General features: G+C 44.9%; 1 protein-coding gene across 1 annotated transcript in view; it reads right to left on the bottom strand.

Annotated features, from left to right (window-relative positions):
• Pkd2 (polycystin 2, transient receptor potential cation channel) overlaps positions 1-5,467 on the bottom strand; it is a 45,903-nt gene extending 40,436 nt beyond the window's left edge. The window contains exon 1 of the mRNA XM_059274869.1: positions 4,867-5,467. Within this exon, the coding sequence (XP_059130852.1) occupies positions 4,867-5,467 (601 nt within the window). The remainder of the gene's footprint in view (positions 1-4,866) is intronic.
• Between the last annotated feature and the right edge of the window lie 10,720 nt (positions 5,468-16,187).

Genomic DNA, 16,187 nt, shown 5'->3' with positions numbered 1-16,187 from the left:
TTGAGCACTCCCCTATATTTTTGGCGAAACCATGGCTCTGTCCTTAGGGAGGTTCCAGGAAGGAAGTATCTGGAGTGGTAACTGAGATAGCAGGAAGACAGAACACTAGAAAGGATCATAGGAGACTAGTCACCTGGGAGGGCAGCCTGCCCATCAGCTCAGCCACATCTCTCAGCAGTATTTCACACATGATGGCTGAGGAATGGGTAGCGAGGAAGAGTTGAGAGCAAATGCTCAAGATTGGGTGCCACTGACCCCTTGGTGAGGAGACCAGACTCCACACTGGCTGTAAGCATCAAGTCTGAGAGACGGCCCCCAGTTACCCACAAGGTCTAGCCTAGGACCCGCCTCTGAAACATTTCTATACTGAGGTGCCGCCTTCAAAAACTGATAAGTCGCTGGTCGGCGGTGGCACACGCCTTTAATCCCAGCACTCGGGAGGCAGAGCCAGGCGGATCTCTGTGAGTTCAAGGCCAGCCTGGTCTACAGAGTGATATCCAGGACAGGCACCAAAACTACACAGAGAAACCCTGTCTCAAAAGAAAACAAAACAAAACAACAAACAAACAAACAAACAAAAAACCAAACAAACAAAAACCTGATATGTCAATACTTTGGAAAAGCTCCAAAGATCTCAAGAAAGTTCCAGGGAGCCGAGTAGGGTATTATTTTAACTGTAATCCTAGTAGTCAACTCATGGAGGGATGAAGCAGGGGATGGAAAGTCCCAGGCCAGCTTGTACTCTGAGACCCTGTCTCAAAAACCCAAAATTTTTAAAAAAACCCAAAACATGTCCATTATCAGGGAGAAGTTATGGAAATGGGGTGTGTATGAGTGAATACAATAAAAATACACTGTATGCATGAAAGGAACTCTCAAATATAATAAAAATACTAAATTTAAATAAAAAAATGTCCCTCAACTAAGTAATGGATAAACAAAATGTAATTCACATACACAACAAACCAGGAGTCAGTCATCGCTAGGAACGAAGTTCGGGTGCACACTGCTGCAGGCAGGAGCTTAAAACCAGGCTACACATAAGCCAGACACAGCAAGGAAAGTTCTGATTTCACTGGCAGTGGATTTGTACATGATTATGAAAAAGTCTGGGGAAAAAACAGTTAATTAAACCACACTGTTAGAAATATATCTAATGCCCAATGAGCTCTGGCTAAAATGGTAGATGTGATGCTGCACGAACTTTGGCACAATTAAAAAAAGAAAGTAGGTTCTTCCCCTTTAGATAAACTAGGAATTAGGATACACAGAGTCGATGATATGGTTAACTCTAAGTGTCCTGAAGAATCAACGTTCAAAAAGTAGGAAAATATGAAAAATGGCTGACTAAAGTTAGGTATCAGCACGGCAGGTGTCTGTCATAGCAAGAACAGCTTCGGGCTCCAGTGCCTATAATTAAATCCTAGTTCCAATATTTAATAGTTGTGACCTTAGGGAAGTCATTTAAGATATAAAAGCCTTGGTTCCCTCATCAGGAAGATGGTGTGAGGATAGCTTCTACAATACAGGGGACACCCTATGGACCAAACTATGACCATAAAAAAAGGTGTCAAGAGCACTGAGTACAATGGGTAATTCATTGCCACTTCACAGGTTAGGGCACGGTGTCTCGGCCTCTCTACCCCTGACGTGCTGGGTGGGATGGTGTGCTGTAGTGGAGTAAGAGGCCGCCCTGTGCTCTGTAAGATGTCAGTACCACTCTTTTTTTTTTTTTTTTTTTGGTTTTTCGAGACAGGGTTTCTCTGTGTAGCTTTGCGCCTCTCCTGGAACTCACTTGGTAGCCCAGGCTGGCCTCGAACTCACAGAAATCCGCCTGGCTCTGCCTCCCGAGTGCTGGGATTAAAGGCGTGCGCCACCACCGCCCGGCCGTCAGTACCACTCTTGCCTTCTACCCATCAGGTGCATCCCTCCTCCCATCCTGGGGTTGTCACAGCCCCCAACACATTCAGATACTTCCAAATATTCCTGAAGGGGCAAAAATTCCCCTACGCACACTTGAAAACTTCCTATCTAGGATAACGCTTGGCTGGTGATGAAGGACAAATGGATTCTAGAGATTTAAAACAAGCCAAATTGATCAGCCACTGAACACAAGGATCATGAGCTGCAGCTAGGAATGGAGAGCCGTATTGGTTACCACTTTGGTGTGGAACTATTTCGTACAGCCAACTTCAGACCTTTATAGACCTCCATAATCTTTCCAATAACTGAATACGCTCCTCTGTAGACCTCAAAAGGGAAGGCAGGGGAAATGCAAGGTAAATACGAAACAAAACAGTGATGGGCACTTATTAAACAGTGCACACCAGTGCCAAGTTCTGCTTATTTCAGGAAAACCAAGAGTAATCCTCACGTTCATTTGGGCCCGAGCAGTAAGTGACAGAGACTGCTAACTGTGGACAAAAACCCATTTCTCCCCTGCTGAATACCTAGCTACATTATATTTTTCAGCCATCCTGACACGATCATTATTTTTGTGGATTAAGAATTTGCCAGTGCAGCAGGAGTCACAGTCATGAGTGTCGTTTCCAAGATGATGCCTGGGGCACTGTCATCAAATCACTCAGTTGTCCTTGCCTCCTCTGGCCCAGGCTTCTAACACCTCTTCACTGGTGGCCCCCCTGCCACACCTGCCTGGCTGCTGTCTCCCTGCCCGGCTATCGACCTCTGGGAACCATCCAGGATGTCAAGCTGCTGAGTCCCATTCCTCCAGCATGCTCTGCTGCGGCTGAGAAGCCTCCAACTGCTTCTTACTGTTCAGAGATACATTTTCATGGCCCAGTTAGATGCAGGGTAACCCAGAACGAGGCTTCAGACAGCCCTGCAACCCCGACTACTCACTGCTAAGAGGATAAGTCCATTCACTGTCAGTTATTTTACATTTCTGGTCCCTGTCCTTGGGAAAATAGTGATAGGCTACTGTAGCTTAGTTTCTTTTACAGCTGCTAGCAGTACACCATCTCATGCTAAACATTTAATACATGTGGCTTAATAAGTCACAAGAATGCCAACTACACTTCTTCATAACAGAAATAAAACGTCCCAAATTTTCTATAATTAACAGTTTCCCAAGTCTGCTCTCCAGTGAGTTACACCTTCGATGGATGCAACATCCCATTATATTATTATTACTATTAAAGTTTATTAGATATGACCGAGGGAACAGATGCAGAGGCGCACAGGGCAGGACCCTGGAAAGGAACTCACAGCTACCATGGCCTCTCCAGTGCCCCCCCTCCTCTCAGAACCTCTACAAGGTTCCCACCGATCAAGCCTGTCTGTCTCATTGTGAGTTTACTGAAATTCTTCTTTAAAAAAGTAAACATATATGTATATATATATATACATATACATATATGTCTAAATATAAAAGTATACATTTTATTTCATTGCCTCTCATTATTGAGTTCAAAGTTAAGTATATGACCAACTGCTCAAGCTGATTTAAAATCATGTGACTTTCCATTATCTATTAGCTTATAAGAAACTTTTATCTCACGTTGGTGAATGCTTTTTAAAAGCACTTCTTACATAGTTTAAAGTAAGAATCTGTTTCATACGGTTCCAGGCATTAAGAAAGCAGTAGTGTTTTCCTATTCTATTACTATTCTATTAATGTTACCTCAAAAGGATGCTTTGTTTTTCACAATGCCCCGAATCACATTAACTACCACACACATGTAAAAGTTGTGTAAAAAGGCACTTTCATCATCTTTAATAATCGTGGAACACAACACAGCAAAGATTTGCTGCCCATTTTAGACACCTTCTCATTTGATTATTTCAATACATCGAGATTTATGTACTGCCCATTTCTTTTCTAAAAGAAAACTTAAGAGTCAGAGCAGTTAAATAACATGTTCAAGGTCAAACAGTAGGAGAACCAGAATTTAAATGTAGGCCTGTCTAAACCACATTGCTTCAACATCTGGATAGTTTCTGTGCTGGACTGGGAATTGCAGACAGAGGAGGCGGGGGACAACAAGAAATATCGGGATGAAACTCTTAAAGGTGGGGAGTGAGATAACTAGGTGGATGGGAGTTAGCGAAACCCTTTTCCACAGATGCCTCTGGTGGCAAAAGTTTGAGAACACGGGATTCAATCTGTTGTTGGAAAATCTGTGTCCTCTCCAGCCTTGTGGAGAGTTGTGTGCACGGAAGGCTGACACACGAACCAGCTGGTATCTGGAGAAGCAATCATCTTGTTGGAATGGCCGAAAACATTATTTTAAAACAGACTTCCAGTCTTTAAACACACACCGGGTAGGGGTAATGTTTTCTTTGCAACTGTTTAAGAAATACATCTAGAATGAGAAATGGTCAAAACTGCGTTTCTACGAGCGTTACTGTATTCATGTCGTCAACGACTCTCCTCTCCACCAGTCCTGCCCATCTAAAGGCATCACTCTCAAAACATGGGTAACGCTGTAGGTCCCCTCCTAGATTAGCTGAAGGGACATGGCGCATGGCCGCCAAATGAAAAGCATGGGAGCTGGAATAAACTTGATCCTCATTTTGTGACATTTAGCAAACACACAATACCAACTATCATCAGTTGTACTAGAATAGTCTCTCTTCGTCCTCTACAAGCTCCAGATACTCCTGAAAACGGCTTTCTCCTATTTTCCCAAGTGTGCTAGCATCCTAAAGGGAGAGGGAGGTGCCCGAGGAATTCGCACCAACAAGGGCGCAGTGGAATTCCGCGCTGGGTACCGGAAATCGCGCAAAGTGAGCGGAGGTGGGGAGGGAGCTCGGGAAGGAGGCGGGAACGCGGAGGACGAGGGTTCGGGCCCGCAGGCAGGCAGTTCTCACGCGTGCACCGGACACCGCGGGTCCCGTTCTTACCTCGCAGCCCGCGCACCAGCCTCTCGGCCCAGGCCACTCGGGGCGGCTGCCCGTCCAGGGGGAGGTGGCGATGCAGCGGGTCCCCGCCGCCTGCGGGGCTGGGACACGGCGCGCCCTGGTCCTCTAGCCGGCGCCTCCTCCCGCTCGGGTGCCCGGCGCCCCGGTAACTCCCCAGCGCCCGACCGCGGGCGCCCGCCGAGCTCACAGCCGAGGAGGAGGCCGACCTGCGGCTGCCAGGGCGCCACTCCACGTCCATCTCCACCACCATCCCTCCTTCCTCCCCTTCCACCTCGTCGTCGTCGTCGTCCTCCTCGGCCTCGAAGCCCGGGTTATCGCGGCTCCACGCCTGCCTGGAGCACGACGAGAGCGGAGGAGAAGGGGAGGCCGAGGCTCCGGCCGGGGGGTCCCGCGCAGCCGCCTGCCGGATGCGCTCCATCTCGATCTCCAGGCCCCGCTGCTCCCGGAGGCCTCCCGGGACGGCCAGGCCGGCGCCCCCAGCCGCGCCTCCTGCAGCCAGCCGGCCTGACCCGGGAGCTCGCGGTGCGGGCGAGCGCTTGGCATCCCCGGGCGGCTGAGGCTGCACGCGGTTGGAGTTCACCATCGCGGTCACTGGCGCCCCGCGCGCCCCGGAGCGGCGCTGCCCTCTGCTGCAGGAGCCATGTTCTTTTCTTCCCGGGGTCCGCCGCCTGCTCCCCGCCCCCGCCCGCCCCCTCGGCCCGCCTCCCGGGGCCAGGCTTCGCCTCGGCTGGCCTCAGGCGGGGGGGGGGGAAGTGGCCCTGGCGGCCAGCGCGTGTCCCGCGACTCCCGGGCCAGCGTTCCGAGCGGCGCCCACGTTCCTATGGGGTGGCTCGCGAAAGGAGGGAGTGCTTGGCCGGCCAGCTCCTCTGGAAAAGGAGTCCTGGGTTTGTCCATGCCTGCAGGACCTCGAGATAATGCTTAGGCCATGTCCATCCCCTGCCTAGGTTTACCAAGGCCCAAAGAGAAGAGTAAAGACTGTGATCCTCTTGTTGCATAGTGTGAACTGGTGAAATCTAGCTTGAACTGAAGTCTCCAGGAAGGCAAAGAAATCTATCCTTCATTTAAAAAACAGAACAGATCATTAAGCCTGTCCTGCCTTGCACTTGGTGGCCCTCATCCCCGATTCTCCTGTTGATTAGGTGATTTCCCCTGTCTCCTCTCTCCAGACATCCTGAGGATGCCAAGGACTGGGTTTTGGGACTCGGATCGCTGATGCCTCCACCATTATCTCATTTCCGCTTCTGCTCAGCACTGGGCTCTGAGGAACGGAATCCTGCCTCAGGCCTTAGGTCTAGATGTCTATTCCTCCCTCCGCCCCAGCTGGCACATCCAAATTAACGCTCTGCTGGTTCATGCTGAGCCTATTCCAAGCTCAATTTTCTATGGTGTCCCCATCTCTTTGAAATCCCATATCCCTGGTTGAGACTTGTGCCTCTCTCGCTTCACTTCTAAGGCTTCTCTTAGGATATTCTCATCCTCCTCCTCCTCTTCAGGTCCCCCACGCGTCTCCCTGTCATTTCTACCCTCACTGGTCTCCCTGATGAACTCTCTGCTTTTAATTCCCGCTGCTAGCGTGGTCATCTCACACTGGAGTGAATGATTTCTGCCAGTTCCGCCTCTCTTCTGTCATTCCAGGACTAAACCAGCCTCACCACCTTCTTTAGCTTCGGGGGGGAAAAGACTGGACTAGAAGCCTTCAGGAGTGCTACGACGCCTGTGTTCTCCCCGTCCCAACTCTTGCCAGATTATAGGATCGGCCATGTTGATGCATAAAGGAGTCTATGGAATTCTAGCATAAGTGACAGCATTTAATTTCTGTAGTTTAGCAAATGTGCATGATCTGATCCGATGTTAGTGTGCTAGGCTTGTTAAAACAACCTACCTCATGCTGTGTTCAATAATACAAATATATTTTCTCAGAATAGGTTGGTTGGCCTCCCCTGAGGTTGCTCTTAGATTGCAGATGGCTCATTTTGCCTGTGTCTTCCCACTGTCCTCCCTTGGATATTTTCTCCTCCTCCTCCTCCTCCTCCTCCTCCTCCTCCTCCTCCTCCTCCTCTTCCTCCTCCGCAGCATCATAATGGTTACAGACAACTATAATTGTATGATTTAAATTTAGTTGCTTTGAGAAAGACCCAGTGACCAAGTATAGTCATATACTGACAAACTAGAGCTTAGGAATTCAACGTATGAATTTGGGGGTACACAAAATTCAGTCATACTTTTCTAGAATTTCAGCGATGCTCCAGTCTTTGTCTGTGTTTATACCACACTAATTCATTATCAGCACCATAGAAGCAGACAACTGCAGGACCTGGGGGGAAGTTACTTCACGTGTGCCTCTGAAAATAGAAATAATGGTAACCCCTGCCTCCTAGGTTTGTAGTGACCAGGTGAATTGACACATGTGTCTAAGACCATCCATTTCTGCTGCTGTAACAAAATTACCATTACCGCATGGCTTAGAAACATTTACTTCTCACAGTTCTAGAAGGGACGTTTCAATGCATGGTGCTGGCAGAGTTGGTATGTGTGGAAAGTCCTTTCCGAGTCATAAGGCACCTCTTAGATGTATCTTCATGTGGTGAAAGGGACACAAAGCCTGTGTTGGGATTTGGATCTTAAATGTCCTTCAAGGTTTGTCTGTTAAAGGTTCAGTCACCAGATCGTGATCCTGTTGGAAAGTGGTAAACTCTGTGAGGTGGGAGCCAGTGACATTAGGTCATCAGGGACATACTCGTTCTTGAAGGGCATGTGGACCCAGGTCTTTCTTCCCATCTCTCCTCCTGTCCTCTCCTCTTCTACCCTATCTTCTGGTCATGAGTAGCATTGTTCCACTGGGGTGTGTGTGTGTGTGTGTGTGTGTGTGTGTGTGTGTGTAACCTACAATGGTATTCTCACTCAGAAGTCTAAATGTCTAAACAAACAGAGCTAATAAACCATGATCTGAACCTTCTGGAACCATGACCGAGCAATCTTTTCACCCTTCTGACTTATCTCAGGCATTTTGTCACAGCCATGGAAAATTAACCCACACAAACTTCTTTGGCCTCATAAGACATCCGTCTCCATGACTCCCTATAAAGATTCCACCTCTTTCTATCATCTCTGTGACACTTCAAGATTTCAGCCTATGAATTTGGGAAGCATCAACACTCAGATTCCATCAGTAAGGTGTATGGAACATTGCCGTACACATGGTAATGCCGTGTACAGTTAAAGCTGTATTTGCTTTTACGTCTTAATTATAATATTTATTTTTGACCCACTATAACTGCTTGTTGGTCATCTTTGCGCCAGCTAGACTATGTATTTGTTGAGAGCAGGGGATCCATGGCAAACTCAAGATGGTAGAGCAAATACTTCCTGAGAGTCCAGCGTGCATGAGACACATTGCTAGGAGCAGGAGACGATCTCTGAGAAACCTAGTCCTCGTGGGGAAGAGGTCATGAGTTGAGCAAATGCTGAAGCTTAGGAATCTCTAGTCACAGAGCTGGAGCTTTGGTTAAGGCTGGGGTCTCCTGACCCTTCAGAAGGGTTTTGCTGTTTGCTTGCCTTTGGGATGTTTTTCCCACCAGAAGACAGCAGGTCACTGCCGAGATGTGCTTTTCTCATCTGTCCTCAGCATTTCTTGCTAGTACACTTGGAGTCCATTGGTTTAAGCAGGAGCGCATGGGTGGAAAAGTGACTTAGTCAAGGAAGAATAAAGAAACCAATCCTTTCAATTACTTTATATTTACCTTGAATGTCGAATTCTGTGTTTTTACCTGTACAACAAATGTATGATTTTAGTTAGGATGGAACAGGCAGATCCTTCATGGAGTTATAATCTCACTGGAGAGATCTTCATCCTGAGTCTAAATAACAGCCAAAGGGGGACTTATTTAGTATCTAGCTAAAAGTGGAAGTTTCCAAGTCAAGAGGGGATTCGTAAGAGAGACTCCCTGGGCTGAAGTGGGTAGGGAAAGCAGTAGGACCACGGGACGGAAGGTCTCAGATGTGACTCTGATAAACAAGTCACAAAGTTAATAAACATAGTAATAAGTCTGTGTGTTTTTACAGTGTCAATACTTAAAGTGTGAGACATTCTTACTAAAATGACATCCTTACCATTAAAAGTAATTTAGATTGGTTGAAAATGTATCTAAACAAGTAATTTAGAGTTGGGTGTGTGTTTACCTCAATTGTACTTACAAGAAAAGTAATTTTAAGAGACTCTCTGCAGTTTTAATGCACAATAACTCAAGTAGCACCTGGTCCCTTTTGTACTGAATCTGACTTAACTTTAGTCTTAACTTTCATGAGCCCAGGACCCCTCAGTGAACATGTTTCCTGCTCTTCATTCTTGTCTGTTTGCTAATGATCCCTTTCTGGTTTTACTTTAATGTGTTTTTCCTTTACAGAGCAACTGGCCTTTGCTCAAGCAAGGCCTGAGGCTGTCAGTCTTTCTCCCTGTGGATGGAATGACTTCCTTTGAATAGTCAAGCACCTACTTCTCATAGATTTTTCCCTTATTTAAAGTGGGAGTCACAGAATTATATTTTTCTTCACCTGGCTACCACAATCCTATTGTATTATGGATTTCAGTAATCTAATACTGTGGGGAATAGATGCTGTTTGGTTTTTTTTCATCGTTGTGGTAGGCTTTTCTGGGGACACACTGTACAGATTCCACATTTAGTCTGAGTTCTGCTGTAGACATCAGAGAAACTTGTAAACAGCATCCTTAGGAAGAGTCCAGTTAAATTTAACACACAGCAGTGTCCATCCATCCAATGCCAGCGCTGTTAATTTTGGAGGTTTGTTTACTGGTTCACTTTAATTTTCCAGTGAAAACTAGTGAGACAGAAACAAGCAAAGTACCCGTTGGTCTGGACGTCTCCACCTTCAATAGGAAGTCCAAAAGGAGTTCCTGGCATGTGTGGTGTTGCTTAGCAACTCACCAAACAGACATTGTTTTCCCTCATTTTCCCCCAAGGACTTATTTATTTAATAATACTCCAAGATAAATTTTTACCACTCAGCATCTGAAATCATTAGCAGAAAATCTGACATTTGGGCCATTATAAGAAGAAATGCTAACTTTTTTTGTAAACTTCAGTTCATGTCTCATTTCATTTCTCATAAGGCAAGGCACAGATCTGTGGCATTCTTAGGTCTGGCTTGGGTTTAGCTTGGCCTGCCTATTTCTGTAAGGGGTGAACTTGGCATCATCATTAGCTGGCACTGTGGTGGTAGTGACCTAACCCCTCTCTCTTAGTTTCCCATTCAGAATAATGAAGTGTAATATCCATTTCCAGATCTTCTTTGGAATTCAGATTGAATGCTAATGAAGGAATATTAACAAATTCACCAAACTTTCAGTGAATGCTCACAAGACATCAAGTGCCATATTGGACTCTAGGGACACAAAAATAAGTTCTGTTTTCAAGGGAAGCAAATTGTGTAAAGAGACCACCTGCACACACCTTCAAATAGCTCTCGTCCCCTCCTTTTTTACTTCACAGAAACTTGCGGGCCTTTCTAGACTCAGACACTCAGTTACCAACTTCTGGCATCTTCCTTACCTACTACCCTGGTCTCCATTGACTTGCTGGTCTTCCATGTAAATTTTTGTGTCGTTTGTACCCCTGTCTGTCACCTTCCTGAGTCAAATGTATGCCCAGGGTAAGTGGGAGCCATGGCTGACTTCACTGGTGTCTGTAGCTCAGCAGCCTGTCTCTTTTTGAGTGATGGTGGTAACCAGACTTTCTGGGCAGCAATGATTCTCTCCTATTCTGAGTCTAGATGTGACTCAGAGGTGGCTGGCACTACCTTTAGCTCCAAAAAGTGAATCAGGTCTCCAACATGGCCAGTCAGAGTGTCTAGTCCTTTTAGCCCTGTGATTTATTTACGAATGGGTACAGTGGCCAAGTTTGATTAGTGTTACTCAAGCCAGAATGTGGGTTATTTTTCACCAAGTATTAAAAATGAACCATTTTTTTGCCTGCTGGATTTGTGTTATAGTTCTAAGTCCAGACAAACTGGCAGCCAAAGTGTTGACACTCAGGGAGAATGGAGCCAAGAGCTCATATACAAAAAGTGCTTCAAACAGAATGTGAGGACCAGAAGCAAAACAAAATCAAATTAATGTTAGGGTGGCCACGTTATCATACACGTTATCGTGCAATACGCGCGCGCGCGCGCGCGCGCGCGCGCGCGCACACACACACACACACACACACACACACACACACACATCTTATTTCATGTAACCCAGGCTGGCCTCAAACTCAGTGTGTAGCTTGAACTTCTGATATTCCTGCCCCCGACCTCCTGAATGCTGGAATTACAGGTGTGTGCCACCATACCCTTAATTCCAGCACTCTCCCAAACTCGCACCATATCCAGCCTTAAAACATATTTCGTCTTGTGCTGTCTCCTTGTTTTGTCAAGTGCAGATATATTTATCATCATTGTTCAAGGTGGGACTAAGAACAGAGCTATTTGAACTACTGTATAAGACTTTCATCTTAACTAACTATAATATATAATCATTTATTAATCATTTTAAATGAAGCAGAGGCCACTGGAGAACACAATTTCCTGGTTTGCTTGCCATGGCTTTTTCAGCTTGTGTTCCTTTTTTTTCTTAATTATTTGTTTTTATTTTACTTGCATTGGTGTTTTGTCTGCATTTATGTCTATGTGAGGGTGTCAGATCTTGGTGTTACAGACAGTTGTTAGCTACCATGTGGGTGCTGTGAATCGAACCCGGGACCTCTGGAAGAGCAGTCAATGCTCTTAACTGCTGAGCCATCTCTCCAGCCCCATTTATTAATAATTTATGAACACTCTCTGGGCATGGTTGCTAAAAGACTTTGAACTATACTTTCCCAACGGGTATGGAATCATTTTTCAAATACCTCTTGACCCCAATAGAAACAAGGATCTCAGCGTTCCAAGACCTACCAGACTTTGCACAGTGCTTTTTTCATGTCCATCTATTACAATTGTAGCTGTGAATGAGTCAGAAGGGCTGTCCCTGCCAGCAGTAAGTTTGCTATTAAGTTGCTACAGGAGTGAAACATTTAACCAACATTTAAAGTGTATGACATTCTGCCAGGAAATCGTGTTTTAAAATAGATTCTAGAGTCTAACTCTGAGGATTTCTGATTCACTCTGTCTTTGATAGGTCACAGAAGTCTGCATGATAAGAAAGCAGAGTGAAACACTGAGAAAGAGCGTGTTTCGATGCCATTTGAGCCCCCAAGTCAGCACTTATTAAAGCTATAGCTTTCTACAGCTTTCCTTTTTTTTTTCTTTCAAGAAAGGGTTTCTCTGTGTAACAGTCCTGGCGGTCCTGGAGCTCACTCTGTAGACCAGGCTAGCCTCGAAATCACAGAGATCTGCCTTAATCTGCCTCCCCAAGTGCTGGGATTAAAAATGTGCACAACCACCACCCGGCTGCCCAAGTGTTCTTTCTTGATCATGTGTAAAGTGCACATAAGCATCAAAGGAACGAATTACCAAACTACTTTTGAGGGTAAGTACAGTCTTACATTCCCATCAGCTGTGCATGATCACTGTCTCCACATCCTTCACAGTACCGGACATCATTATATGTAATATTATATTTGTCATTCTTATAGGTGTTTCATGGTTGAATATTGTTTTATTTGTGTTCTTGGCAGCACTGGAGATTGAACCTAGGGCCTTGCATGTGTTCTTCACATAAATGCTGGGCCTCTGGGCATTTGCAAATAACATCAAACATCTTTATGTGTTTACCATCTGTGTATCCCCTTTGGTGAATTGTTGGGCATATCTTTTGTCTATTTTCTGATTGCACTGTTTGATTTGTTTAAAATTTTAACTCTTTAGAGTTCTTTACTACAGTATATTAATAATGAAAAGTCAGTTCTGGCCTGTGATTCATGAAACACAGCTTCTAAAACACTTCTGCTCTTCTCAGTGATGGGAGTGAGCTGGCTTTGACTTGACTGACACAAGCTAGAGTCATCTGAGAGGAGGGAACCTCAACTGAGAAAACGTCTCTATAAAGATCAGGGTGTAAGCAAGCCTGTAGACATTTTCTCAATAAGAGATTGTGGGGGGAGGGGGGCAGGCCGTGGTGGGTGGTGCCATCCCTGGGCAGGTAGTCCTAAATTCTTTAAGAAAGCAGGCTGAGCAAGCCATGGGGAGCAAGCCAGTAAGCAGCACCACTCCATGGCCTCTGCATCAGCTCCTGCCTTCAGGTTCCTGTCCTGACTTCCTTCAATGATGAACAACGATGTGGAACTGTGAGTGAAATAAACTTTTTCATTCTTTAGTTGCTTTTGGTTATGGTGTTTCATCACCGCAGTAGTAACCCTAACTAGGACAAGGAGTGTTGCCTGAACGCTGGTGAGATGATGCTTATCTGGGGTTCCTGCATAGATTAGAGATGGGGCTGGCTGCTAGAGGAGCCAGCCATGATGAGGGGTCAGAACTCTCGGCTGTGCTACTTTGCCTCTAAGGAGGGCAGGAGTGCTGGAGAGAGTTCAGACGGCATTGATGAATAATTGACTCAATTCTGACTATACAATAAGACACTTTTTAGAAACCACAGAGTGTGTGTTCCAAGGGCACTTTGCATACCCCACCCTCCACACACTTCCCCTTGTGTCCATGCCATTTAGCTGTCTCTGAGTGTAGGCAGAGTTTTTCATCTGGACCAAGATCAGCTCTGTTCCACCAGCCACTTCCCAAATAACCACCCAGAGACTTATTATTAATTATAAATGTTTGGCCAGTAGCTCAGGCTTATGACTAACTAGCTCTTACAACTTAAATTAACCCATTCCTATTTATCCATGTGCTGCCTCCAGGCTTGTGGCTTTTACCACTCCTGCATGTCCTGCTTCCTTTCCATCTACTTGGCGACTCCTCTGGCTCTGCCCTCCTTCTTCCCAGCATTCTCTCTGCCCAAAAAATCCTGCCTACCCATCGGCCAATCAGCTTTTTATTAACAATGAGAGCAATACATATTCACAGTGTGCGGAGATTGTTCCACAGCATTTGAGTTGTGTTTTTAACAGCAAATCAGTAAACAGATATTTTCTTGAGTTCTGTAAGTTATTTATTGAACTATTGGGTATGACTATGGTGGCAACGGTAATCCCTGAATTTGTAATGAAGTTGGACAGGATATAGAGACTTAGACCTTAAGCATGGTGAGTGAAACAAGTGCAGTCCTGTGGTACTGAGTCCGTACCTGTGGGATGTGCAGTACCGCAGGGTAGTTAGTATGAGAAGTGGTTGATGGCATGGCTACTGCACAGCCTAAGGACTGGCTACTGCACAGCCTAAGGACTAGGTGTTTGTGGTCTAGATCCCTTTGTAGGGTGTTCAGTGGACAGGCTTTCTCCCTGCCTGCAGTTTGTCTTCATCCTTTCATCAAGACAAAATTTTAAATTTTGAAGATGCCCGACTTAGTTATTCTTTCTTCTTATGGCATTGATTCTAAGGTATCTGCTTAGTTTGAGGTCTGAATATTTTCTCCTAATTTATTTTATGGGAGTTTTTTTTAATAATCTTATAGTTTATATTCCATAATCCACTTTGAGATTTTTGGTTTTTTTGTTGTTGTTTGGCTTGGGGGTTTTTTGCTTGTTGGTTTACTTGCTTGCTTTATGTTTTGTTTGAAGTGTGAGACTTAGGATATGGTCTTTCATGTTATCGTTCCTTTTTTTTTTCTGTCCTATGAATGTTCAGTTGCTCCAACAGTGCTACAAAGACCATTGCTTCTGCATTGGAATGACCTTACTCCTTTGTCAAAAATAACTGCGTCATCTATCAAGACCTACTTCTGCAGCCTCCAGTTTGCTACATGACCTGCTCCTCTGTCCTTCTGCCAACACCATACAGCCTTGATTGTTGTAGTTGTGTAGCAAGCTTAATACCATGAGGAGCTATGCTATTGAGTATGTAGCAAGCCAAAATAAAATGCTATTATTTACAATATTATATTTCTGTTATGTAAGATTATAATATTATATTTACTTATTATTTATAGTAGAGATTCTTGAGGTTTTTATGTTCTCATGTGAATTTTAGAATATATTTCACTGTATATCCAAAAATTTTGGCTGAGTTTTGATATGAATTGTGTTAACTTTCAGATAAATTTGGGGAGAATTGGCCTGATATGAAGATATTGAATCTTCATATCTCTCTGGTTTTCTTCACTAGATCTTACAACATTCATCATTAAGTGTCTGCACATGCTTCATTGGAGTGATGATACCTGTAGCATGAATCTTAAACGGTCTTATTAATAAGAGCAAACCCGGAGCCAGGTATTGGGGTGAATGCTGGAAGATCAGAGAGATAGAAGAGGCCACAGCTTCCTCACCTGGCCAACTTCTCAGCTCATCCTGTTTCCTCAGACTGGAAGCCTCGAGTCCTCATCCAGATAGGTCTCAGCTGAACTGCTGCTCAAAAGCCTAAAAGCATAAGTAGCTAAAAGCTTCTAGTTCCTGGTCTTCATGCCTTGTATACATTTCTGCTTTCTGCCATCACTCCCTGGGATTAAATGCTCACTTTCTTGGATTAAAGGTGTGAGTAACCATGCTTGGCTGTATCCTTGAACACATAGAGATCCAGGTAGATCTCTGCCTCTGGAATGCTATGATTAAAGGTGTGAGTGCCACCATTTTCTAGCCTCTATATCTAGTGGCTGTTCTGTTCTCTGACCCCAGATAAGTTTATTAAGGTGCACAATATTTTGGGGAACACAATACCACCACAGATACCTAAATATTGACTTTTTTGGAGCAATTGTATTGTCAAATGGCATTCATTTTTTATTTTGTCTCCATCTGTTCGTTGTCAGAATACAGGAATTCAACTGAGTTGATCATGGGTCCTATGATTTTAAAAGCTGGTTCTAGATGTGTTTATATAGATACTGATGCTGGCTGGTTTTATGTCAACTTGACACAAGCTGAAACCATCTGAGAAGAGGGAGCCTCAATTGAGAAAATGTTTCTGTAAGATTGGGCTGTAGGCAAGCATGTAGGTCATTTTCTTAATTAGTGATTGATGTGGGAGGGCCCAGCCTGCCATGAGTGGGGCCAGAAGAGACATGGACTTTGGACTTTAAAATGGTGCTGAGATTGTAAAAGGCTATGAAGACTTTTGAAGTTGGACTGAATGCATTTTGAATTATGATGTGGTTGCAAGCCTATGGGGGCCAGGGAGTGGGAAGAGGTAATGTGAGAGAGAATGGCCTCCATGTGCCCACACCTCTGCATACTTGGTCTCTCAGTTCTATTTGCGGA

Source organism: Peromyscus eremicus, chromosome 10, assembly GCF_949786415.1.
Source record: "Peromyscus eremicus chromosome 10, PerEre_H2_v1, whole genome shotgun sequence".
Classification (NCBI taxonomy): domain Eukaryota; kingdom Metazoa; phylum Chordata; class Mammalia; order Rodentia; family Cricetidae; genus Peromyscus; species Peromyscus eremicus.
This window is presented reverse-complemented; position numbering and strand designations above follow the sequence as displayed.